Genomic DNA, 26,757 nt, shown 5'->3' with positions numbered 1-26,757 from the left:
TTGAGTCTTTAATACCTTTCCTCATGCTCCTGAAATGACTTTTTCAACTTGACAAAAATCCTGCTCATTCTAGTTGTATGACCTTAGCCAAGTTAATTAACACTGTGAGCCTCTTTTACCTCATCTGTGAAATGGATGTGATGCTATCAGTCACAGAGAATTGTTCTAAGGATTAAATAAGTTAACACATGGAAAGTGCTCCATACCGTGCCTCACCATTTTTGTCACCACTTCCACTACCAACTTCCTCCTTACAATGATCATCTCAAATGTTACTTCTTCAGTGAAGCGTTCTGATTTACCAGACAGAGTGATCTCTGCTCCCATAATCTAGCACTTCGCTCATTCCTCCAATATGCTTGTTTTGCTTGTCTGTTTCTACACTTATTATATATTTGTGGGATTGTGGAAGGAAAGAGCATAGACCTTAGACCTGGCTTCACTTCTCAGCTATGGCTCTTATCCACTGTCTGACCTGAGCCAGTTAATTAACTTAATTGAGTTTCAATTTCCTTATTTGTAAAACAGGATTAGACTTATAAAGGTGCTTATCAGATAAAAGGAAACTACAGTAAGAGATTCATTACAGTGAGTTCTTGAGAAGTGTTCATTCCTGCCCGTCTTCACCTGTTCTCAATGGCAAGGTCTTAGAAGGCAGGGTCTCTGTTTTCTTTGAGTCCACAGCTCATGGCATACTTCTGACTTGTGTAGAACTGTGACTGTTTGCCAAACTGGACAAATATACCTATAACCACAGTACTTTATCAATTTAATTTCACTACTTTCGTATAAACACAACCAACAGATGGGGGAAGCTTTGATTTGCCTATAATTCTACAATGTCCTGATGAACATATCAGTTATTTTGCTTATTTTTCTTTTAATCTTGGCTGTTAGAAAACTTGGAACTAAACTTAGCACTCAGCAGCAACAACTAAATTTTTTTTGCATAATTTTACTTCCTTCTTTCAAGAAATTTACTTTAATGATTTATGTTAAGGTACTTTATAACCATTTTGAAATAGTATAGTATATAAGCATCTTTTACTTAGTTTTTATGACATTTCACAAAGTGACTTCAGTTATCTTTAAAATATTCCATCCTAAGAGCTTAACATCCTAAAATGAGCTAGAAAAATGTGATTCAATTTTTAACATACAACAAATCAGAAAAAGAATGGGTTGGAACAATAAAAGCTATGCCAACACTCCATTCACTGAAATTTATCCAACATTTTATTCCATGGAAGAATAACATTTGCCTTGCTGCATTTAGGAGGATTCCAGATTGCCTAAATAGTATAAAATTAAACATTATGCCAAAATATGGTCACTGAAAGAATTGTCTAGAAATGCTTTTCCATCCACTACTGCACCTCAAAAGGTCGTCACCTGGGAGGCAGTAGGGTTTAGTGGGAAGTGCCCAGGATATTCGCTAGAGACCTCCGCTTAAATACCAGTTCTAACCCCACTAGCGCTGCACCCTCGGATAAATCACGCAGCTCTCCCCTGAGGCTCAGTTTCTTCTTATTCTGTAAGACGGGGACAACAATCCCTGCCTACCTGTTGTAAGGATCAAACGAAATAAAGGTGCTTTGTTAAGGTTTTAACCATTTTACAAATATAATACTACTACTAATATTAAACACCACTAATGATACAGATAAATAAACCACATTTGTGATAGTTCTTCTGTAAGTTAGCATTTCTGCTGTTTAGATGATTTAAGCTATAAATATAATCTAACCTTAATCCCTTTTATTTTTAGGAGATACTGGGGAACAAACCCAGGGCCTCATACAAGAGAAGCAGGCACTCAACCACTGAGCTACATCTGCTCCCCAGTGAGAGCTGGTTTTACGTTTGTGTGTTTTTAGGAGGTGCTGGGGACCCAACCTGGGACCTCATGTATGGGAAGCAGGCACTCAACAACTTGAGCTACAGCCACTACCACCCGCTCCCCTTTTTAAGGAGGTTAATCCTATTTTTGAATACTTATACATTGTAGAAGCTTGAAATGTTGATAAAATATATGCTGCATTTATTTAAAGCCTAATGATTTAAAGAACCCGTCCAGTCCCCAAAAAGAGCAAAATCCCAAATCTAAGTTTTGTTTTACTTACATTTATGTCTGTATGATATATGAGGACACATAATGCGGGCAAAATCTAAGGAAAGAAGATAAATGATAAATAATACAAGTTGATTTTAACTTTGTAAAAATAAACAATTGCTACTCAAAAGGAAGTTTGTAGGACTGGAAATACAATTTTAAACTTGTTTAAATCTCCTTTATTAGGAAAATGAAAATTTGATAAGATCACTCTGAAAATCCCAAAGCATATTTCAGATATACAATTAAATCATCCAAATAAATTTGACAGAGTTTAATGTACCTTAATGAAAAAAAATTTGTTTTCAAGAAACTTCTTTATGACCTATGTCAAGTGGAAAGAATGGAGATGCAAGTATTAGCAGCATAGCTATTTAAAAAAAGCTAATTTTAAAAACTGCAAACATTTCACTTACCTTCTCAAAGTAAAAATAATTTTTAAAAATAAATTACTTGATTCCAATTAAAGTTTTTCACTTCAGACTTAGTCAAGAAAATTACAGCTAATCCATCTGGTTGTATAAAGCTCTGTTTCTTGAATTTAGGCCTTACAGATCCTTTTAAAAAACTGAAGGAGGGGAGAATGGGGGTGGGTAGAAATCACACTAAAAATCCTTTCAGTAACAACGAAAGGTAGAAGAAGCTGGCTAAAGTTGCCAATTACAAAAATATATACCCAACATTTCTCTATATGGTTAAATGAATAGAGGTTACACAGGATTTTCATAAACAATATACTCAGGTCCATTTACGAATTAGATGTAAATGGAAAGTTTTTACTTTGCTTTAATCAATAGATTTAACACAAAGTAAGCCACTTTTAAGACCACTAATTTTGTCAGACATCAAGCGAGATCCCCAATGGACTTAATGCAAACTCACTCAAGAACATTTACCTATAAGTATACTATAGTTTCATCTTTAACAGTCCTTCACTTTTTCAGTATGTGTTAAATCAACAATGCAGTTCAGTAATAAAGCAAATTTCTTTCAAAAAATCCTCCATTTGTATTTTTGTTTCAAGTTTTAGTAACATTTCTTTTCATAAAAAGTCATTAAAAATAAGAATTAGGAATGGAGTGACATTCTTTCAGGTGCTACGAGATGCTCAAAAAATATATAAATATGGCACTTTACTTTGAAAATCTCATACCTGCAATGAAATCATTATATGCATTATTTTATTCCCTGTGCATGAAAACCTAAAGCATAAACATAGGGAAAATATACCATCTGGCCTTTACAATTCTTCATTTACCTCCTGAACTGTCTCCATAGGCGGTGGGGGGTCCTTATTCCTGCAGAGATTGACAATGACCCATGTGACGTTCCGAAGGAAGGTGATGGGAATGGAAGGATTGATGAAGGACAGAAGAGGTTTGACAACTCCCAGTGATATGACATAATCTCTACATTGAGGACCATCACCTACAGAAATGAAAATTGTATTTAAAAAAAAAAATTACATTCAAGATGAGATAGTCTGAAATGTATGCAATGGCTCATGTTGGGACACTGATGTTCTATGTTTCCTCACCATAAGTCAAGGGCATCAAGAATTACTGCTTCTCCAGATTCTGAATTGGGGAACAAAATTTAACCTACCCATCCTGATAGCAAATTGTATTATTCTTGTCAAAGAGTTACCACCTTAAGTTAGTATTTTGTGAGGCAAGAAGATAGTCAACCCACATTAAATTTAGAGGAAACATAGTATGTAATGGCTATGCCAATGTAGGAAAAAAGTTAATTAAGATTCTTAACTGGAGTCTTTCTCAAACCTGCAACTTACCTATGATATTTCCCAAAGCCCATACTGCTTGTTCACAAACATTCTGATGTGGTGAATGGAGAAGTCTTAGAAAAAGAGGTACTGCATCTATAATATAAAAAAATAATATTTAAACTGGCAAAAAGTTGAAGAGCATATAGATCTGAGCCTAAGTTGATAAAATCACAGAGCCTGGCATACTGTAATTGCCCAATTACAGTTCACTAAATGAATAAATGTGGCAAATACCCTTTACCCTAAAATTGAATCAATTTCAGTATTTTCCCTTAACATGTGAGTAACACAGTAATTGACAGTATCTAAATTTACGATTATATTAACTAAAAAAAAACAGCAGCATTAAATCTTACCTATGATACATAAAAGAGCAGCCTCTATCCCAAACATGTATCCTCAAATATAATATTTCAGTCAATATAATCCCCATCCCTGAAATGGGATTTTCTCAGAGAACTGATTAATCCCATATGAAGTCTACCTTATATTTTAAATAATTTATTATTATAATCCTTATACTTTACATAACTTATGTTAACCATCTCCCCAAATCCTAAAACAATGGTACCATACCCATTTCCTGGTAGGAAACTACGAATAAGCTAAATCACTTTTTCTTATATTTCAATCAATTAGGTACTACTTTTAAGATTTTTTGCTGTACCTGTGCACTGTATTATTTATTATTTTTCAAATTGACTCACTTTTAACAGTTTTACTGAACCATAATTTACATATACAATTCCCATTTAAATAATACATACCCATGGTTTTTAGTATTTAGTACTTATATTATCCAGCAATCACCACAATCTAATTTTAGCCCATTTCCATCACCCCCAAAAGAAGTCCTGTATCTCTTAGCAGCCCCATTACCTGCTCCTGCCCTTACTGGTAACCACCAATCTACTTTCTGTTTCTATGGATTTGCCTATTCGGGACATTTCTTATAAATGGAATCATACAGTATGTGTTTTTTTCTGTCTGGGGCCTTTCATTTAGCATGATGTTTTTGAGGTTCACCCATGTTGCTGCATGTTATCAGTACTTGATTCCTTTTTGTGGTTGGAAAGGTTTCACTGGAAGGTTATGCCACGTTTTGTTTTTTGACATCCTCTAATGAACATTTGGGTTATTTTCAATATTTGACTAATATGAATAATGCTGCTGTGAACATGTGTGCATAAATCTTTGTATGGACATATGTATTCTTGTTTCCTGGGTAAATAGCTAGTAGTGGAATTGCTAGGTCATATGGTAACTACATTTAAACTGTTTTCCAAAGTGGCTGTACCATTTTACAGTTCCCACCAGCAACATATAAGGGTTCCAAATGACTCACATTTTTAACTTAGCTAATTTTATTTATCACTTCTGTAAAAAGATGGCCAGTATTACTTACCATGAATAGAAGATGACCAAAAGATACACAAAATGAGAACAAAAGAGTTACTTAATAGTACCTACTAGCCTCTCTTTGAAAGCACTAGTCGAAGGCCTGTTCCCTTTTGTTTACAACTAACATCTAACTTGGAAGACAGTACTGAAATAGCTGAAAAAAACTGAGGTAAATTCTTACTACATGATTCAATGTAACTTTATTGTTACATCATGTATTACTTAAAATTATCTTGAGTACCACCTTAAGTCAGCTAAGTCTCCCATACTTAAGAAACAGTGTACTTGGCAACAACCAGATGGCATTTAATTCTTTTCAAAGTGCTTTTGTCAGTTTGGATAACACAGCAATAAGAGTTGGCCTCCTCTTGAGCTTGAGGCAAGCAAAAGTGAAAAGAGAAAAAAAAAAAAAAAAGCGAAAAAGCATATGCCACTTAGTAATTTGGTGGTATTAGAGACAGAAATTTAAAACCTAGTATAGCAATTTGATATTACTGATGAATTCCAAAAAGAAATACTGGACTATGTTTGTAAACTGGTCTTTTCCTGTGGGCATATTAGAGTGTACTGGCTTCAGAGATTTTACTTTTACTTGATTAAATAATGATTAAGGCTTTGAATGGGCAACATCATAATGATGTTCAGTCCCCACCCCCTTGGTGGGAGGGGACTCACAGAGAAACTGCACTACAGAGAAAGTAGGGTGGAGGTTTTTTGAGCTGGAGCCTGGGGAAGTAAGCACACAGAGGCACTTGGTTGTGAGTAAAGAGAGAAGGCCCTGGGAAGAAAGATGAGCCATTCACCTGATAGTTTGCAGCTGCACAGACCAGAGAATGAGCAGCTGAGCCCAGAGAGAGGCAAGCCCTGGGAAGAGAGGAACCCAGGAAGCACAAACACACATGCAGATGTCGGCAGCCATCCTGCTCTAGTATGTGGCAATAGTGTGGCAAGGGAAGTAACTTATGCTCTACGGCCTCGTAACTGTAAGCTTCTACCGCAAATAAAAACCCTTTATAAAAACCAGCTGATTTCTGGTATTTTGCATCAGCACCCCTTTGGATGAATAATACACCTAGTATTAGGAAACGGTATGTAGCCCAAAGCAAATTATGAAATTCACCAGTTAAAAAATGCTACAAGATCAAATTCAGTCTTTGCTACAAAATTCCATTTCCTCACCATCATTAAAAAATATATATATCCAGAGAGTAAGGGAGTTAATATACTTACTAGACTGCACAACAGCTTGAGTCTGTGCAGAAGTTCCTGATGCTATATTAGTTAGCGCCCAAGCAGCTTCAAACTGTAAAGAAGGACTGTAAAAAAACAAACATCTTTTCAGAGACATAACTACTATTTATACTGATGAACCTCAGATATGACTATCCCTTACCTTGTCCCTGAACTTCCCCTTGGGTTTCTAATTAACTGCTGGATAGCTCCATCTGGAGACTGGCTCCCAAAGCCACTAGCCACTATAAACTTGCTTCTTTATCTCCACTGATAGTGGTAACACTTAGCCAGACATTATTTTCCTTGGCTCCTTTCTCTCTGAGACACCACATCTAATCTGTAAGTCATGCCAATTTTACCTCCTAAATAATTTTTACATTTATGCCATTACCTCTAATAGTACTGTGTTATTTTAGACCCTCGTCACCTAACTTGAATTATTGCTAAGCCTTTAGGTTGGCCTTAAAGCAGAGACCCCATCTGATTTCACTATAATATCTACTTTTCATACTGGAGATATGATGAGGCTGTTTAATTTTGCTGAAATTATGAGATTAAAAAATTTGGATTACTGATGGAAGACCTAACAAAGAAAGTTAAAACTGAGTTAGTTTCTGAAAGACGGATAGAAAAAGCAAGGCACTGATAGGTGGAATGACTATGATATTTATGGATTGACAAGAAAACAGACCAAGGGAACTAAAGTCAAGGAGATATGCAAAAATATAATGGGATGAAACTGAAAGACAGGTTATCTAAGTGAGTATGTGTGTGTTTGTGAGGAGGGGGAAAGAGTGTCTCCAATTCCAGGTTTCAGAATTTAAAATTTATTCTATAGACATACATAAGTATGGGGTGCAACTAATGGTTTTGAAAAGGGGATTAAAAAAATTAATATTGGAGGCAATGGAATGCTGAAAGGTATAATAAAGATTAAAGGCTAATTTTGGAGAGACCTGTTAAAAGATATTCAGGAATTATCTACGTTGAGGTAGCATAGTGTAGCAGTTTGATATGGTTATGAATTCCAAAAACAGGTACTGGATTATGTTTGTAATCTGGTCTGTGCCTAGGCGTGACTGGGGCTTTAATTGGGCCACATCATTAGGGCATTGAGTTCCCACCCCTTGGTGGATGGGGACTCACAGATAAAAGGCATGGCAAAGGACAGAATTAGGGTTTTTGATGTTGGCGTTTGATGCTGAAGCCTTGGGAAGTAAGCACACAAAGGAAAGAGAAGCAAGCCCCAGGAAGGGAGGAACCCTGAGCCCAGGAAGAAGCAAGACCCTGGAAGGGAGGAACCCAGGAAGCCTGAACCCTCCATAGATGTTGGCAGTCATCTTGCTCCTACACATGGAAATAGACTTTGGTGAGGGAAGTAACTTTATGGCCTGGTATCTGTACACTCCTACCCCAAATAAATACCCTTTATAAAAACCAACCAATTTCTGGTATTTTGCATCAGCACCGCTTTGGCTGACTAATACACAGATAGCTGAAAGAATAGAAATTCCCTTAAGGAGAATACCAAGGTGGGAGGAAGTGGCTGTGAGCAAAACCCAAGGTAAGCCAAAAATGAGAGCCAGGATGTTAGCATCAAAAGGTTAAAGATATCGGAGGAGGAAAAGGTTTCAAGGAGAATCAATGTGAAAGATACAGCAAGCAGTAGGCATGGAAAATAAACTCCACATACAGATTTAAAGGATGGAGCAGATGAGAAAAAGGAGTAGCAGATAGGAACACCTTGATGAATTTCAGCAGAAAGCAGGGAACAGAAGTGTATCAGTGGCAGGGGACAAGAAAAAGGAGAGTAAGACAGAAAATATCAGATTGCCTATATTGTCCCAGATTGGCGGAAGAAAAGAGTTATTATGTTGGTCTAGGTTGTTTGGCAAAAAACTGGAAATGGAAGCCTTAAATGAAAAAAGAGAAAAATGTGAAAAATAGAACTACAAAGCCAAAGAAAGACTTTCAACATGTCATGTAACCAAGAGAAGGTATAGAAAGAATAACAAGTATAATCAATAAACTATAAATGGACACTTGTTCATAAGCTTGATAGTGTAAAATGCTTCGTATATATTACCTCTACTCCTCACAACCACCTAATTTTTATAGATGAAGAATCTGAGGCTCAGTGACCCATCCAAAGCCACTTGGGCATTGGTCAATAGCAAATCCTGGATTTAAAGCAGAGTCTATTTGGCTCCAAAGTCTTACAGTGTAACACAACTTACAATGACAAACCCAGAGAGTCAGACCCAAAACCCTGACAATTTCCTATTTTTGCCATGAGTGGTGGTTACATAGGTCTGTGTTTTACAAGTATCCACTGAACTGTCTATATTTTAGCATACTTTTCTGTATGCACATTATGTTTCAGACACATCCATACAAATGAGTCCATGCCAAAGGACGGTAAAGTAAAGGGGGAGGAAAAAAAAAGGAAGAAGAAAGAAAAGCGAACTAAGAACAAAAAAGGAGCTCTAAAGGTAGCGGTAGGATTAAATTTATTTTTAAGAAGACTGAAATAAAAACTACCTCTACTTGAATAAACTGTGTTATAGGAAATACTCATGATAGTATAAAAAAAGTACGAAGGGGGAAGCGGATGTGGCTCAACTGATTAAGAGCATCCACCTTCCACATAGGAGGTTCAGGGTTCAAACCCAGGGCCTCCTGACCCATGTGGTGAGCTGGCCCATGTGCAGTGCTGAGGCGCGCGAGGAGTGCTGTGCCACACAGGGAAGCTCCAAGTGCCCAAGTGCAAGGAGAGACGCCCCGCATGAAGAAAAGCGCAGCCTGCCCAAGAGGGATGCTGCACACACAGAGAGCTGACGCAGCAAGATGACGCAACAAAATGCGACACAGATTCTGGGAGCTGCTGACAAGAATACAAGCGAACACAGCAGAACACACAGCAAATGGCCACAGAGAGCAGACAATGGGGGCAGGGGGAAGGGGAGAGAAATAAAAGTATGGAGGGTCTTTGAGAGGGGGATGTGGAGGGAGTGGTACACAATGAAAGCAGAAGGAAATATTTTAAATGCTAAAAAACCCTTCAGTGCCAACATTTATATAGCACTATTCTTATCTAGTCAATTGAAAATCTCTTAGACAGCACGTGGCAAAACATCCCAAGTTATCAGTCTAACTGTTTCTTTTATTCTTTCTTAAATTGCGGTAACACATATAGATTACAAATTTTCCCATTTTAACCATTTTTAAGTGTACCCTTCAGTGGTATTACATTCACAATATTGTGCTAGTATCACCACCATCCATTACCAAGACTTTTTAATGACTCCAAACAAAATGCGTTTGCTTTCATGTATTTTGTAAACTTACATTCTCTCCAGTTAACCCACATTGATGAGGTTTAAGATATACCACTGAGAAATCTCTAAACACAAATAGAAATGGGGCCAAGTCATCAAAGGATACAAAGTGGTGTAATTCCCTTCTCTTCTATAAGTATAACCTGCCGGCTTATTTCTAAGTTACCACAAATACAAAGCATGATGTTGGACAACTAATCGTGACTCAAGTTCTGTGAAAGACTAGGCAGAAGAACAGTTATCAGCCGGAGCATGGCCAAGTTAGGAAAGAGCCGCTCAGTGCTGGACACCATTCATGGTGGCTCAGGCATTAGGTTAGTCTATATATAGAATTGTAAGCAAAGACAGACTCAATCGCCATTTGGGTTGCTTCTGAATATTACTAATGAAAGAAACTAGCAAATAAAGACTATTTGGGATAAGTTAGAACAGGCAATAAACAAACAGAAGCTAAAATTTTCCTAGAAAATATACACATACATCATGAAGCATTTCAGATCTGCTGTATGATCACAGAATAATAAAATTATATAAGAAAAAATAAATGCAAAAATGAATTGAACCCATTGGTTAAATAATATTCCTAAATTGTATGTCAACTGCAAAAAACTGAATGAATCAAATCAATACTTACTTATCATCCCTTTCCAGACATTTGACTAGAATTGGTAAAATCCCAGATTTTATTAGATCATCAATTGGTGGATTTCTGTCACTGGATAATAGCTTTCTAGAACAAGAAATATAACAAATTAATTGCTATAATGTCCAAACTATGAATAGAAATAACCATGCACTAGCTCTAAACTAGCAGCTAAGGCACTCTAGATATGACACAACCCCCTCTCTCGGCAGATAAGCATTTACCTTGCAGCCTGGACAGCACTCAGCTGGACCACGGGGTTATCACTTGTGGCATTCTGTAACACCAAACGTAAAATCAGAAATCAAAAAAATTTTTTTCCAAAACACTTTAAAATAAGAATAATAATTTAATAACATACCTGCAATATAGCTTCTAGTGTTACATTTTGCTTAAAAAGAAAAAAAGATAGTTCAGCAAAAAGTTTATTAGCAAATTTAATTCATTAGTCTATGTGCTAAAGTTAGAGTTAACATACCTAAATTATCATTGTAAAGTTGGTCTTACATTAAAAATGAAGTTCTCCTGGTTACTATAAAAATTATTTTAAAGAAGTTTATAAGAATGAGGTAACTTACTGCTTTAAAATCAGCATCAACATCTGAATCTTCTAAACTTTCTTCTTGGGGAACATTTCTCTTTTTCAATAAGTGTTCATCTCTTTTGTTCTGAAAGGCAATCAATGAATGGTTAAGAAATCAGGAAAGCAGCTGTTAATGAAATAGTCATTAAAGGTAACTGTAGGGAAGCTGATGTGTCTCAAGCGATTGGGCTTCCATCTCCACATAGGAGGTCCAGGGTTTGTCTCCCAGGGCCTCCTGGTGAAGAGAAGCTGGCCCATGCGGTGAGCTGGCCCATGTGGTGTGCTGACCCGTGCAGTGTGCTGGCCCTCACAGGAGTGCTGGCCTGCATGGAGAGCTGGTGCAGCAACATGATGCAACAAAAAAAAAGAAACACAGAGGAGAGACAGTAAGAGACGCAGCAGACCAGGGAGCTGAAGTGGCGCAAGAGATTGAGTGCCTCTCTCCTACTCTGGAATGTCCCCGGATTGGTTCCCAGTGCTGCCTAAAGAGAAATACAGGCAGACACAGAACACACAGCAAATGGACAGAGAAAGCAGACTGAGCACAAAAACAACAAGGGGGTGGGGGTAAGTGAATAAATAAATAAATAAAAAAGAACTGTAAAACAAATACTGAATCTGTACATAACAATAATATAAATTAGCTGTGTATACTGCAAGGCAATGATAAGGATACATTCTGGCTTTGGTAACAAAATTAACACACACATACACACACACAAGTTTTTAAGCACAGACTGTTTTGACCAATATTGCCTTCTTTAGTGAAGAATTTTAATTTGGGTTACAATATGACTGTCAGTCTAACAAATATGTTTCCATATTTCATCTACTTATTGCTAATGGTTACCTGAAGCAAGTTATTAAGAAGCCAGTTTAATGGGAGCCAGTGCTCAAATGTTAAGGTTTGTGTGGTGTTTCTTTGTGCAGGGTGGGCACTGGTGCAGGATGTGAGATTTTAAACTCTCGCCATCTGGCTTTTAAAAACAAGTATTCTTGGGAAGTGGATGTGACTCAAGTGATTGCCTCCCACCTACCATATGGGAAGTCTGTGGTTCGGTTCCTGGTGCCTCCTAAGGAAGACAGTGAGCTGGGGAAACACACAGGCGCAGCAAGCTGACACAAGGTGATGTAACAAGAGATACAAGAATCCAAAATGAGCGACATAACAAAGCAGGGAGCAGAGGTTCCTGGTGCCTCCTAGAAAAGGACAAGCAGGACAGAAAGCTGGCGCAACACAACGATGCAACAAGAGACACAAAAGGAACAACATAACAAGTGACACAACACAGCAGACAGCGGAAGTGGCTTAAGCAATGAGGCACCTCCTTCCCACACTGGAGGTCCGGGTCCCGGTGCCTCCTAAAGAAACCAAGAAGACCAGCGGACAGCAAGTGCAAACAACGAGGGGGTGGGGAGAGATAAAGAAATCTGAAAAAAAAAAAAACACAAGTATTTTCTACTAACAAACATGTTTCTACATTTTATGCAATTTCAATGGTAACATGGCCATTTCACATAATATTTAACTCGATAAATAATTTCATTTGCTTTATAATGTAATATAGGATTAAATCATAATAAATAAGATCAAAGAAATGGTTAAATGATTTATAAAATCTTTTCAAGTTGAAATTATAAAGAGTATTCTATCTAGTCTTCAATTTAATATTTACAGAAGTGTTTGATTTTAACAAAAAGTTATTTAGGAGTCATTAATGATGTTAAAATTCAGGCCAAGTGAAAACTTAAAACTAGATATATATCTGTATCTGAAGCTAAATGGCTTGTATGCATGACATTTGTTTTTTTGTGTATGCACAAGTATGTTTAAACTGATGCTTATATGCATGCTAATCATTAGTATACCAACTTCTATCAGAGCATACTTAGTTATTGTGTAACTATTCAATGATCAATTCTAAATTACTTTTAAATTAAAGCATCTAACAAATATTAAAAATCTGTGCATTGATATTTACTTAGTGTCACCTGCATCCCCACAAAATATTTATTAATTTACAGTGGGAAAACTTGGCAGACACCATCTTAATCAAGTGACAAAGGCTATTTTATTACCACCAGTAAAGTGCTTGTTTTTTGGTCCGATGCACTGAGGGAACAACATCACTTCTGTACAAATTTCTAACAACTTGAGGAAATCAAGACAAATCTAAGTCCACCATTCTACAGAAACACTGACCCGTACTCCTCAAAAAATGTAGTCATGAAAGATAAAGAAAGACCGAGGGACTGTTCCAGATTAAAGGAGGGAGGGAGAGAGACAGGGAGAAGGGGATGGGGAGGGGGAGGAGGGGAAGAGAAGGGGAGTGGAGGGGAGGGGAGGGGAGTGGAGGGGAGGGAAGTGGAGGGGAGGGAAGTGGAGGGGAGGGGAGTAGAGGGGAGGAAAGGGGAGGGAAGGGGAGTAGAGGGGAGGAGAGTAGAGGGGAGGGAAGGAAGGGAGGAAGAAACAAAGGAAGAAAGAAACATGACAATTAAATGCAACGTCTGATGATCCTGATCCTACAAAGAACATTTGTGGAAACAAATGGACATATGTGTGTTGGGTCTATGGTTTAGACAGTAGAATTTTATCTATGTAAATTTGACAAATATACATGGGCAAGTGTCTTTTTAGCAAATACAAAATGGTGTGTTAAGGGTAATGGGGAATGACGCCTGCAACTTAACTGGTCCAGGAAAAAAATATATAGATACACACACATATAAATTAGAAAGGCAAATATGGAAAAATGCTAACAACTGAGGAAGCTTGAGTGCTAAGTCAAGGTGGTATGCAAGCATATTTTTACTATTCTTGTAACTTCTCTACAAGTTAGGGATTATTTCAAATTTTAAAATAATGTATACATTATACTTTGTGGTTTGCTATTATTATTAACTTTTAAATCTATTACATTATATGGTAATTTTTAAAATCTTTTGGAATTTTAAAAGTTTCAACAAAGTTTATCTATTGACATATATACCAAAAATTATTTCTCTAACAATGATCCCAAATTTGTTTTCACTGTTTCTCCCTAACTCTTCCAGAACATGAACAGTCAAGCTTCTTAAGGGAATCTTACTCTCTCCATTCCTCTTCACCCCAAGTACTTCAGAAGAGCATTTCACCATTATATCGATGTTTGCTGTTCTGTTTTGGTAGACCAACACACTCTGATAAGGAAAGTTTTATTCTTATTCCAAACTGACAACGATTGGTGTTTTTTATTCTTCTTTTCTTTTAAAAACATGAATAGGTTCCTACTTTCATCAAATTGTGCTTCTTTTATATCTATGAAATAGATGTAGTTTCCCCTTCCAGCTGTAAATGTGGCAAATTAATAGATTTTCTAAAGTTAAACCATCTTTGCAAGTCCTCAGATAAACCCTTCTTGGAAAAATTTTTTAATTCATCACTGGTTTCAATTTACTAATATTTTACTTAGGACTTTTTTCACCTATGTTTAGAGGTGAAACAGGCTTTTATAAGCTGTTTTCCCATATAGTCTACATTCTGTTTATTATTATTGTTGTTGTTAGAAGTTGAAGGTTTACATAAAAATCATGCAGAAAATACAGAGTTCCCATATATCAATCCCCCCCCCCCCCCCCCGCCGACTATTAACACCTTGCAACTGAGTGGTATCTCTGTTACAACTGATTAAAGAACATTAATGTAATAGTACTACTAACTACAATCCATGGTTTACGTTAGGGTTCCCTGTTTATGTTGCAGAGTCATTTTTAAAAACTGTTTTATTCTAGTAGTATATATGCAACCTAAAATTTCCTCCTTTTAACCACATTCGAATATATAATCCAGTGTTGATAATTACATTCACAATGTTGTGCTACCATCACCACCATCAATTACCAAAACTTTTCCATCAAGCCAAATAGAAAATCTGTATAACTTAACTCTCCATTCCCGATCCCTGCCCCTGGTAACCTATATTCTAGTTTCTGACTCTGAATTTGCTTATTTGCATTATTTCCTATCACTGATAACTACACAATATTTGCCCTTTTGTGTCTGGCTTATTTCAATCAACAGGATGTCTTCAAAATTCATCTATGCTGTTACCCGTATCAGAATTTAATTTCTTTTTACAACTCAATAATGGTTTTTGGTGTCACAGTTTTACTTGTCTCATAAAATGAGTTGACTCTCTTTAAGTCCTCTTCAACCATTTAAAAAGGCTGAAATTATCTGTTATTTGAAAATTTGCTGGAATTCCACCTCTAAGATTGTCTTTACTTTTTCAGGGATATAGGAGAGGTTGAATTTTTAGCTATTGATATAATTTCCTTAACAGTTTTTAGATGGGACTCAGGTTTTTCACTTGTTCTTGAGTGAACTAGGTAAATTATGTTTTCCCTAAGAAATCATCCACTTCATCTAAGGATTCAAATTTATTGGCATAAAGTCGTTCACATTCAAACTGTGGTAGATTGTTTACAAAAATGGCAATAATTCTCCTCCCACATTGGTTCCAGACTTGACTATGTGATTTCCTTTGGCAATAGGACATTAAGCAAGCAGACTTGAAAAGTGCTTACAGGGAAGCAGATTTAGCTCAATGGTTAGAGCGTCCATCTACCACATGGGAGGTACCGGGTTCAAACCCAGGGCCTCCTGATCTGTGTGGTAAGCTGGCCCAAGCACAGTGCTGATGCGCACAAGGAGTGCCCTGCCACGCAGGGGTGTTCCCTGAGCCCCATGTGCAAGGAGTGCGCCCTGTAAGGAGAGCTGCCCTGCACGAAACAAAGTGCAGCCTGCCCAGGAGTGGGGCCGCACACATGGAGAGCTGACGCAGCAAGATGACGCAACAAAGAATGAGACACAGATTCCCAGTGCTGCTGACAATATAAGTGGACACAGAGGAACACACAGTGAATGGCCACAGAGAGCAGACAAAGGGGGGGGGGGAAATAAACAAACATTTTAAAAAGTGCTTACAGACTGGGACATGCCCTCTCTTGCTGGCCTTGCAATCCTGAAACCGTCATGTGAGTTACACTGAGGTAGCGTGGGGCTGTGTGGAGGACAACTAAGGTCAGGTTCAATAACTAGCAGCCAGAACTTGAATGAGACCGCCCAAGACCATCATCAGTCACTACCCAACCGAACACTGACCAGAGATAACTGAGGGAGCACAGAGGTGATGAGCGGACACGGTCCAGACCAGAGGAACCACTCCGCCAACCCACAGAATTTTGAGGTGAATAAGAGTTAGTTGTTTTTTTTTTTTTAAAGATATATTTATTTCTTCCCCCTCCCTCCATTGTCTACTCTCTGTGTCTATTTGCTGTGTGTTCTTCTGTGGCTGCTTGGATTCTCATTAGGCAGCTCCAGGAACTGACCCTGGGACCTTCCGGGGTGGGAGAGAAGTGATCACTCTCTTGAGCCTGGTCTGCTTATTATCACTTCTTATCTCTCCTCGTGCCTTTTTGTTGTGTCATCTTGTTGCGCCAACTCTCCACACCGGCCAGCACTTCTGTGCGGGGCAGCATTCCTGCATGGGGCAGTACTCTGCCCAAGTGAGCACTTTGCACGGGTCAGCTCGCCTTCACCAGGAGGCCCTGAATATCGAATCCTGGACTTCTTATATGGTAGATAGGAGCCCAATTGCTTGAGCCACATCTGCTTCCCATAAAACAGCTACTGTTTTAAGTCACATAGTTTTGGGTGGTTTATTATGCAGTAAAAACTAATTGATTTGCTATGGAGATACAAATATCTATTTCTCCTTGTCTGAACTTTCTTTCTTTTTTTTAGGAGGTACTGGGGATCTAGCATGGGACCTCGTACATGGGAAGCAGGCATTCAATCACTGAGCTACAGCTACTCCCCATTCCCAGTGAGTCCCCCCCCACACCCCAAGTGAGTTTTGATATATTCTGTTTATCTCTTTGTTAAGAGAGAACAAAGGCCTACATCTGGGAATAGATGATGTAATATAAACAAATGACAGTAAACTAATAATTACTTAATTCCAGTTTACTCTTGTTGCCTCTACTAAAGAGAAAAAGCCAGACACAAAAGGATACAGCAGCTCTCCTACGCAGGGCTCCGGGCTTCAATAGAGGAGGTCCAGGTTCGATGCCCAGGGCCACCTGGTGAGGGCACACTGGCCCACACAGTGAGCTGGTCCACGTGGAGTGCCTGACCATGTGGGAATGTGGCCCTGCATAGGAGAGCTGCCCTGCGTGGGAATGCCGCCTCGGGCGGGAAAAGCCACAGTGTTCAGGAGTGCCAGCCAACGCAGAGAGCTCGCATGGCAAGATGACTCAAGAGATAGAGAGGGGGGAAAAGAAGAAGACAGAGCGGAACAGGGTAGCTGAGGTGGTGCAAGAGAGTAATCGCCTCTCTCCCATTCCGGAAGGTCCCAGGATCGGTTTCTGGAGCTGCCTAATGAGAATATAAGCAGGCACAGAGGAACACACAATGAATGGATAGAGAGAGCAGACAACAGGAGGAGGGGGGAATAAATAAAATAAATCTTTAAAAAATAATGAAGAGTTGAAAGACAATAGAATTAGCCAGTATTTTTTCAAATTTAATAAAAACTGGAAAGTAAGGGTACAGGAGAATGGATTCCAGGAACTATAATACTATACCATGAGCATGACATCAGTGTCAGGCAGAAATTCAAAACGTATTTAGAAAAGATAAGCTAATTCCAATTTATCCTTCAAGTTTCAACTGAACGTTATTTCTTCAGACAAATCACCTTTGAATCCCCAACTTAAAAAACACCTCACCTCATTAACTTTCATAGCTCTCTATTTTTCTTCAATAACATGAATCATGACTTGTAAAGATAGATTTGGTTGTGATTATTTATACTTATATAATCCAACTCCACGAGATAGCTGCTCAAATAGTGATGCTTAATTGAATAAATAAATACGTAAATTTCTCACAAAGATCATGTGCACAGATTTAAAATGAGCTTTTGGCAAACATTACTGGTAAGTCATAAAACTTCAAGGAATTTACTATAGGCAGAGAATGAATTACATAGGAATAAGGGAAAACCTCCTACAACAAAAATATGATTTGGAAATAAATTTCAAATCTATTTTTTTTAGTTTTGAAAACTGTAAAATACATGCATTATTCACTGCTATGTACTTATATTGACTTACAGTCAAAGTTAAAACAGAACTCACTTAATGAACTGTGAAAACAATATCTTAATTAGTTTTTATTTCATTTTTTAAAAAGATACTTAGATTACATAAATGTTACATAAAAAATATAAGGGATTCCCACATGTACTGCTCCCCACACTTTCCTACATTAAAAACATCCCTCATTAGTGTGGTACGACCACTGCAATTGAACACAATTTGGAGCACTGCCATTAAGTATGCATTACAGTTTACATTGTAGTTCACACTCTTTCCTGCACAATTTTGTAAGTTATGACAAGACACATAATAGCCTGTATCTGTTGCTGCAATGTCATTTAGGACAATTTCCAAGTCCTGAAAACGTCCCTGTATTATACCTGTTTTTCCCTCTCGTTGCCCTCAGAACCTCCAGTGGCCACTGCCTTCACATCAGTGATACATAGTTTTTTCCACTATAATCACAATGAGTCTACAGTCAAATCTGTTTTTAAAATGTGCATATTTTGAGGCAGAATTCATTATGTATATTTTCTTGATTGGCAATTTAAATATTTCTATAAAAAAAAATCTGCTCACATGAAACCATAATCTGATGAAGATAACTCTAAAGTCCTCCAAAAATACTGGAATACAATAAATTTTAATTGTAGCTGCATTCAATTGGTAAAATATAAGGTTTTTCTACTTTTATTTATTTTTCTAAAATATCTAAAACATGTATAACTTTTACATGGGATTGAAGGGAGGAATCCTGTCTAGCACAGAGCCCAAAAAATAAGGATATTAAGATATTAAGAAAAAAAGGAAAGAATATCTAACCTCAGATGGTGCAAAAATCTTAATATTTGTAAAGTACTTCAGACAGTGCCTAGTAACACCTCAATAAATGGTGGCTTTTATAATTATGAGTACATATGATTATAAACTGCTTAATGATGTATTTTTATGCCATATGGTTTTAGATAAGTTCTAATTTGCCATAGTATTTTCATTATTCAAGTTCTTCAGAACTTTAACATCTGAAAAAACCTTCTAATATATTTTTATTCACATTTTTTTCAAGGAGGTACTGGGGATTGAACCTGGGACCTTGTACATGTGAAGTGCATGCTCAACCACTGAGCTACACTTCTAATTACATTTTTAAACATGCAAAAATCACACTTACCTTCCGCAGTTCAACTGTCACTTCATTTCTGTGTCTTCTCATTGTCTAAAATGAAAAAGAAAAATTACATATATGCATAAACACTGATTTTTCTAATAAAGTTCTCAGGCATTTAAGATTGAAAAAAATTTTTAGAAGTAAATTTAATCTTAAGGATTAAGGACTGATGAGTTTTAGACTTTGAATGATGATATAAAGGTTAAAACAAAGCCAAAAGTCCTATCTATTTTAGTGAACATACACTGGTTAATTTTGTGGCACATTAGAAGTGTGGCTTAGCTGCATAGGATCCATTCCCCTTTCCTACCATCTTGCATTCTCATAGTAGGACATGAGAACCAAACCATGCGAAGAAAATTCTCTTTCTCTTAACTCAGAATAAATTGAGCAAGGTGGAAAGAAAAGAAAAAAGCACATTAGATGGGGAGTGGATATAGCTCAAGTGGGTGAGTGCCTGCTTCCCATGCACGAGGTTCTGAGTTCAATCCTCAGTACCTCCTAAAAACAAAAATAAAAACAGAAGAATAACATTAGATTCCAAAAGATGCACATGGCCAGGATAGTGGGTAAAGTCTATATATCCTAGGTTCTCCAGTGTTCCTATTCATTCTGAGCTATCCCATATTCTTCCAAAAACATCATCTATTCTTTCATGAATATTTCCCATATAGGAAACAGTACAACCATCAAATGCTGCAAGAGCCCCAATACTGGGAAATCGCTCATGGCTACTCACTCTCTCACCCCCCAACATCCATGAAGTCACCCAAATCTATAGGTTCAAACCTCCTAATTCTATTGCCACTATTCTAGATCTAGCTACCGTCACTCACCTAGACCACTACAACAGCCTCCTAATTAGTTTCATAATATCCACCAGATGAATTTTCCACACAGCAGCCAGAGGGTTTTCTTGTAAATACACACCTGTATTGTCTGTCATTCTCTTGAATAAAATCTCAAAGAATGTTTTAATCTCTTAGAATCGCCTGCCCCACAAAAGAGTCACCAGTAGCTACCGAACCCCACCAACATATCTACAACAAGAATGTTGTTGATGACAAGGTCTCCCCATGAACCCTCAAATACAAGTAAGGTCTGGATAAAACACCAACTACAAAACTCTCCTGGTATCAGCATGTATGAAAAAGAAAGAAGGGCAGGTCTAACAGGACAACTGAAGGACCTGAGAATAGGCAAACCCCCAAATCACAAATAACTGGAGAGTCTGGAAACACAATTTAAGAACAACCTTTGCAAATGGAAGGAATCTTCTGCACATGTCAAGGTTATAAAGTATGTTGGTGCTAGACTCAAAAACAAGGAGCTGAAGTCCTCTTCCTGGACAAAGCTCTATGCTGAAAATAAATTAGTGGGAGTGGAATCCAAGTAAGCAAGACAGGCACAATCAGGGAAAGAGAAGATAAAGATAAAAGTGGGGAAGGGAAACAGAGTCAGATCTCAGAAAACAGCAGGCTTAAAAAAAAAAAAAAATCACCGCAAAAACAACCCAAGGAGCTCTGGAGTGGTAACGCTAGAAAGCTACCTTCTTAAAAGTTCAGGAAAACCTATCATGAAATGAACAACAGAAAAGGACTGTGGTAGAATGTCATGCTATAAGAAATGGGAGATAAGAAGCAGAATGTTGACACTGAAAGCCTGCCAAAAAGATATACCCACAAAACAGATGGGATTTTATCCTAGAAACTATGGAAAATGTGAAAGAACATTATAAATCAGAATTAGAAAACCCAGAAATGAGGTGTTAGGAATCAGGAAAGAATTAGGAATGAAAGGAAAATTATTTCAGAAAGAAACCTAACCAAGAAACACCATAAGAACCAATTAACACAAAAGAAAATTTTAAAGAAAAACAATGTGTGAAGACAAAAATTAAATGAAAAAGAAATGAAGGTGAAAACTATCGGCATGAAAGAAACAATAAAGATAAGCAAAGAAGATCCTAAACACATATAATAGGGAGTCCTAAAAAAATATAACCAAAGCAGTGACATACAACAAATATCTAAAAATTTAACTGAAGAAGGAAAAAATCCTAAAATAAGGGGACTTGAAAAGAATACTGAAAGAGTACAAAAAGTAGCTAGGAAACACAGAAAAACCAAAAATGAAACATACAGTAGTCAAACTAATCAGTTGCAAAAAAAAAAGGACAGGGGAAAAGAGAAAGGAAAAGTAGTAGGAAAATGAAGACAGGAAAGGAAGGGAAAAAAGAAAAATTAAAAATGCCTCTGGACATAAGGCAAAAAATCTAGTGGTTTATAAGGTAAAGAAAATCATATAGCCATCAACTCTGACAGCACATTTTATGCCAGAAAATAATGGAACAAAAAGTGTAAACTACCTAAGAGATGACAATAGGAGCCTAAATTTTTACATTTGGTCCAAAACACTAAATTTAGATTGTAAAGATGGCAGACCAACTATTATAATGGAACTCAAGGACTACTGTTCTCCCATGAGCCCTTCCAGAAGAATCTAATAAGAGAATGGGGATCACCCAACCAATATGACTTGGAGAGATATTAATATAAGGTGGTGGTTATCACTCAATTTATTAGTGTAAAGTGATAACTGAATGATCATTGTAAGGGACAGAATATGGTGCATAACTGCTACATGCTCTCTGACTGTATAGATACAAAAATGGGGCTTGAGATGGGAACGGTATATAAATATATAGAATAAGCATACTCAATGCCTTATAACTATTAACCAGAGATAGAAGGTATTACTTCACATTTATTACTGGGCGTAGAACAGAGAGAAGAGGTTAAAGCGGTGCTGAGAGGGAAATCTCTAACACTAAATGCTGAGTAGAAAAGAAAAACTCTTAAACTAATAATCAAAGCTCCCAGTTCAAGACCCTAGAAATTACAGATCTTGTAGACACCAAAAGAATAAGGGAGTGTTACAAACAATTGTGATAATTTAGGCAAAATGGGCAAATTTCCTAAAAAGCACAAACTACAACTTACAACACACTCTGTGAAATACATAAATTTAATAGCACTGTAACTATTAAATAAGTTTAATTCATAATTTAACCCTCCGTATCCTCAACCTCCAAGCTCAGATGGTTTTACTGGAGAATCTGCAAATGTTTAAAGACCTAATACCAATTCTACTCACTCTCTTTCAGAAAACACGCAGAATGCTTCCAATTCATTTCAGACAACTAATATTACCCTGATACCCAAACCAGAAAAGATAGTTTTTATAAAAAGAACTACACACCAATATTCCTCTTGAATATAAACATAAAAATCCTTAGCAAAATATTATCAAATATAATTCAGCAAAATATAGAAATAAATGTATACCAGACAGTGTGGGCTTTATTACAGGAATGCAAAGCTCACTCAGTTTTTGAAAAGCAACTAATGTAATCCACCATATTAAATGGCCAAAGAAGAAAATCAACAATCATATCAACTGATGCAGTAAAAGCATTTGACAAAATACAACACCCATTTCATGATAAAAAAAAACTCAGAAAAATTAGGAATAGAGGGGAACTTCCTCAACTGGAAAATTACACCTATGAAAAACCTATAGCTAACATAAAATTTAATGGGCAAAGACAGAATACACTCCTTCCCATCCTCCCCCCCCCCAAAGATCTGGGAACCAGGCAAGGATGTATTTTCTCACTACTTTTATTCAACATAATGTTATTTCTTGCCCATGCTATAAGACAAGAAAAAGAAACAAAAGGCATACATATGAGAAAGGAAGAAATTGTCCTATTTGCAGGTAGCATGATTTCTACATAGAAATTTCCAAGAAGTCCACTAAAAAAACTCCTAGATGTAATAAATAAGTTCAATAAGGTCACAGGACACAAGATAAAATTACAAAAATAATGGTATTTCTGTTACTAGCCTTGACCACATGGACACCAAAATTTAAAATATACTAGCATTTATATCTTTTAAAAAACTAAATGCTTAGGCGTGAATCTAACAGTACATATACAGGACTTGTATACTGAACACTATATAATGCTAATGAAAGAAATCAAAGATCTAAATAAATGGAGAGACATATTGTGTTCATGGATTTGCAGACTCAACTCGGCAAGGATGTGAATTCTCCCCAAACTTTTTTGATACACAGGTTTAATGCAATTCCTCTAAAAATCCCAGTAACCTTTTTTGTAGATACAAAAAGATTCTGAAATTTATATGGAAAGCCAAAAGAATTAGAAGAACTAAAGAAAAATTGGAAGGAAGCAGTCTACTTGTTTTCAAGATTTATTAGACAGCTACAGTAATAAACAGTGTGTGGTACTGGTAGAAAGATATTCAAATAGGTCGATGGAATAGAATAAAAAGAACCCAAAACCAGATCTACGCAAATATGTTCAATTGATTTTGACAAAGGTGCAAAAGCAATTCAATAAAGGAAACTTTTTCAACAAATGGTGTTGTAGCAAATAGAAACTGATAAACAAAAATATGAACCTTGACTTAAACCTCACACCTTATACAAAAAAATTAATTCAAAATGAATCATAGACTTACATGTAAAACAAAAACCTGTAAGACTGTTAAAAGTGGGATGATCTTCAGTACCCAGGGCTAGGCAAAGAGTTCTTACACTTGAAGCTCAAAACTAAAACCATAAAAGGAAAATTGGTAAATCTAGACCTCATCAAAATTAAAAATGTTTACTGTGGGAAAACCCATGTAAAGAGGATAAAAGAAAAGCTAGAGGGGAGTGGAGGTGGCTCAAGTGACTGGGCATCTGCCAGCCATATGGAAGGTTCTGGGTTAAGTTCTCAGTGCCTCCTAAAAAGAAGATGAGCAGCCAGTGAGCACAAGCAATGAGGGGGGTGAGAATAAATAAAATAAATATTAACAAAAAAAAGACAAGCTAGAGACTAGAAGAAAACATTTTCAAACCATATATCCAATAAAGGACTAGTACCTAAAAAATACAAAGAACTCTCAAAGCTCAACAGTAAAGTAAACAAAAAAACCCAGTTCAATTAGAAAATGGGCAAAAGAAATATAATATTCAAAGAATATATACAGATGGTGAAAACACATGAAAAGATATCCAACATCTTTTTTTGGGGGGTGGGGGGGTGGGGATAGGTAATGGGGATTGAACCTGGGACCCTGTACATGGGGAAGCAGGCACTCAGCCACTGAGCTACATCAGCTCCCTATCATTAATTATTAGGGAGATGCAAATTAAAATTAAACCACAATAATGGGAGCTGGTATAGCTCAAATGACTGAATGCTAGCATACCACATACGAGGTCCTAGGTTCAATCCTGGCCCCAGTACCTAAAAAACAAACAAACAACAACAACAAAAATTAAACCACAATGAGCTATCACATCTATCAGAAAGGTTAAAATTAAAAAATGACAACACCAAATGCTGACAAGGATATGGAAAAACAATCGTTCATACATTGCTGGTGGGAAACAGCAGAGCCATCCAGAAAAGAGGTTGGTAGTATCTTAAAAAACTAAACCCATACAACCCAGCAATTGCACTCCTGGGAATATATCCCAGTGAAACAAAAAACTTATGTTCAAACAAAACCTGTACCCTAGTGTTTATTTAAGCTATATTCAGCCCAAATTTGGAAACAGACCAGATGCCCTTCAATAGATGAATGCTTAAACAAACTGTCATATATCTAGATCAGGAAATACTAGTTAGCAATAAAAAGGAATGAACTATCAATACAACTATCGATAACTTGAATTAATCCTAAGAATTAAGATAAGTGAAAAATCCAACCATAAAAACCTGCATACCCTCGGGAAACGGACTTTGGCCCAGTGGTTAGGGCGTCCGTCTACCATATGGGAGGTCCGCGGTTCAAACCCCGGGCCTCCTTGACCCGTGTGGAGCTGGCCATGCGCAGTGCTGATGCGCGCTAGGAGTGCCGTGCCACGCAAGGGTGTCCCCCGCGTGGGGGAGCCCCACGCGCAAGGAGTGTGCCCGTGAGGAAAGCCGCCCAGCGTGAAAAGGAAGTGCAGCCTGTCCAGGAATGGCGCCGCCCACACTTCCCGTGCCGCTGACAACAACAGAAGCGGACAAAGAAACAAGACGCAGCAAACAGACACCAAGAACAGACAACCAGGGGAGGGGGGGAAATTAAATAAATAAATAAATCTTTAAAAAAAAAAAAAAAAAAAAAAAAAAAAACCTGCATACCCTATGATTCCATTTACAAAACATTTTAAAATAACATTTTAGAAATGCAGAACAGATCAGTGGTTTGCCAGAGGTTAAGGAGGGCGTGAAGCCAGGGCTGAGAGGGAAGTGGGTATGGCCACAAAAGGGCAACAGGAGAGATCTTTGTGATAATGGAAATGTTGTATATCTTAACTACATAAAATATGAATAGTATACTATAGTTTTGCAAGATGCTGCCAATGGGGGAAACTGGGTGAAGGAACACTGGATTTTTCTATATTATGTTGAAAACTACGTATGGATCTCTACCTTAAAAGTTCAATTTTTCAAAACTGAAAAAAAAAGTTCAGATCAGATAATGGGGGGAAGTGGAAGAAGAGTTTACAAGTTTTAGTAATGCACATAGTAGGGACTCAATTGACCTGGGGTTGGTATCTCCTGGCTGCCTAGCAATTTTTAAGGTTGACTTTTTCATCACATGGCAATGTACATGGAGGTGTCTTCTCTCACTTGTAGGTTCCACTGACTCCCAGTTTTTAGCTGCTCCTGTGGCTTCTGTCTCTGTGACCTTCTTTCTCTATCAGGCCTCCAGTAACAGGGTTAAGACCCATCCTGGGAAACAGATGTGGATCTAACAGTAGGGCTCCCGTCTACATACAGGAGGTCCAGGGTTCAATGCTCAGGGCCTCCTGATGAAGGCAAGCTGGCCCCCGTGGGAGCGCCACCCCACACAGGTGTGCCGGCTGATGCAGAGAGCTGGCGGGGCAGGATGACGCAACAAGAGATACAGAGGAGAGACAATGAGAAGACATAGCAGAACAGGGAGCTGAGGTGGCGAAAGAGAAAGATCACCTCCCACTCCGGAAGGTCCCAGGATTGGTTTCCAGAGCTGCCTAATGAGAATACAAGCAGACACAGAAGAACGCACAGCGCATGGACACAAAGAACAGAGAGTTTGGTGGGGGGGGGGGAATAAATAAAATAAATCTTAAAAAAAAAAAAAGACCCATCCTGATTCAGGTAAGCCACACCTACTTAAGTCACCTCATCATAAGTCCTCTAATAGGTTCACAACCACAGGAATGGATTAAGACTAAAAACATATTTTTCTGGGATCTTTGACTTCAAGCCACCACAGATACTGATCCTAAGAAACTTT

General features: G+C 37.5%; 1 protein-coding gene across 1 annotated transcript in view; it reads right to left on the bottom strand.

The window, feature by feature from the left end:
* KPNA3 (karyopherin subunit alpha 3) overlaps positions 1-26,757 on the bottom strand; it is a 92,740-nt gene that overhangs the window by 29,540 nt on the left and 36,443 nt on the right. Inside the window, exons 2-10 of the mRNA XM_058276785.2 lie at positions 19,412-19,456; positions 11,093-11,182; positions 10,876-10,905; positions 10,739-10,791; positions 10,506-10,601; positions 6,531-6,616; positions 3,906-3,992; positions 3,372-3,541; positions 2,124-2,168 (exon numbers count right to left, since the gene is read on the bottom strand). Of these exons, the coding sequence (XP_058132768.1) occupies positions 2,124-2,168; positions 3,372-3,541; positions 3,906-3,992; positions 6,531-6,616; positions 10,506-10,601; positions 10,739-10,791; positions 10,876-10,905; positions 11,093-11,182; positions 19,412-19,456 (702 nt within the window). The remainder of the gene's footprint in view (positions 1-2,123; positions 2,169-3,371; positions 3,542-3,905; positions 3,993-6,530; positions 6,617-10,505; positions 10,602-10,738; positions 10,792-10,875; positions 10,906-11,092; positions 11,183-19,411; positions 19,457-26,757) is intronic.

Source organism: Dasypus novemcinctus, chromosome 15, assembly GCF_030445035.2.
Source record: "Dasypus novemcinctus isolate mDasNov1 chromosome 15, mDasNov1.1.hap2, whole genome shotgun sequence".
Classification (NCBI taxonomy): domain Eukaryota; kingdom Metazoa; phylum Chordata; class Mammalia; order Cingulata; family Dasypodidae; genus Dasypus; species Dasypus novemcinctus.
This window is presented reverse-complemented; position numbering and strand designations above follow the sequence as displayed.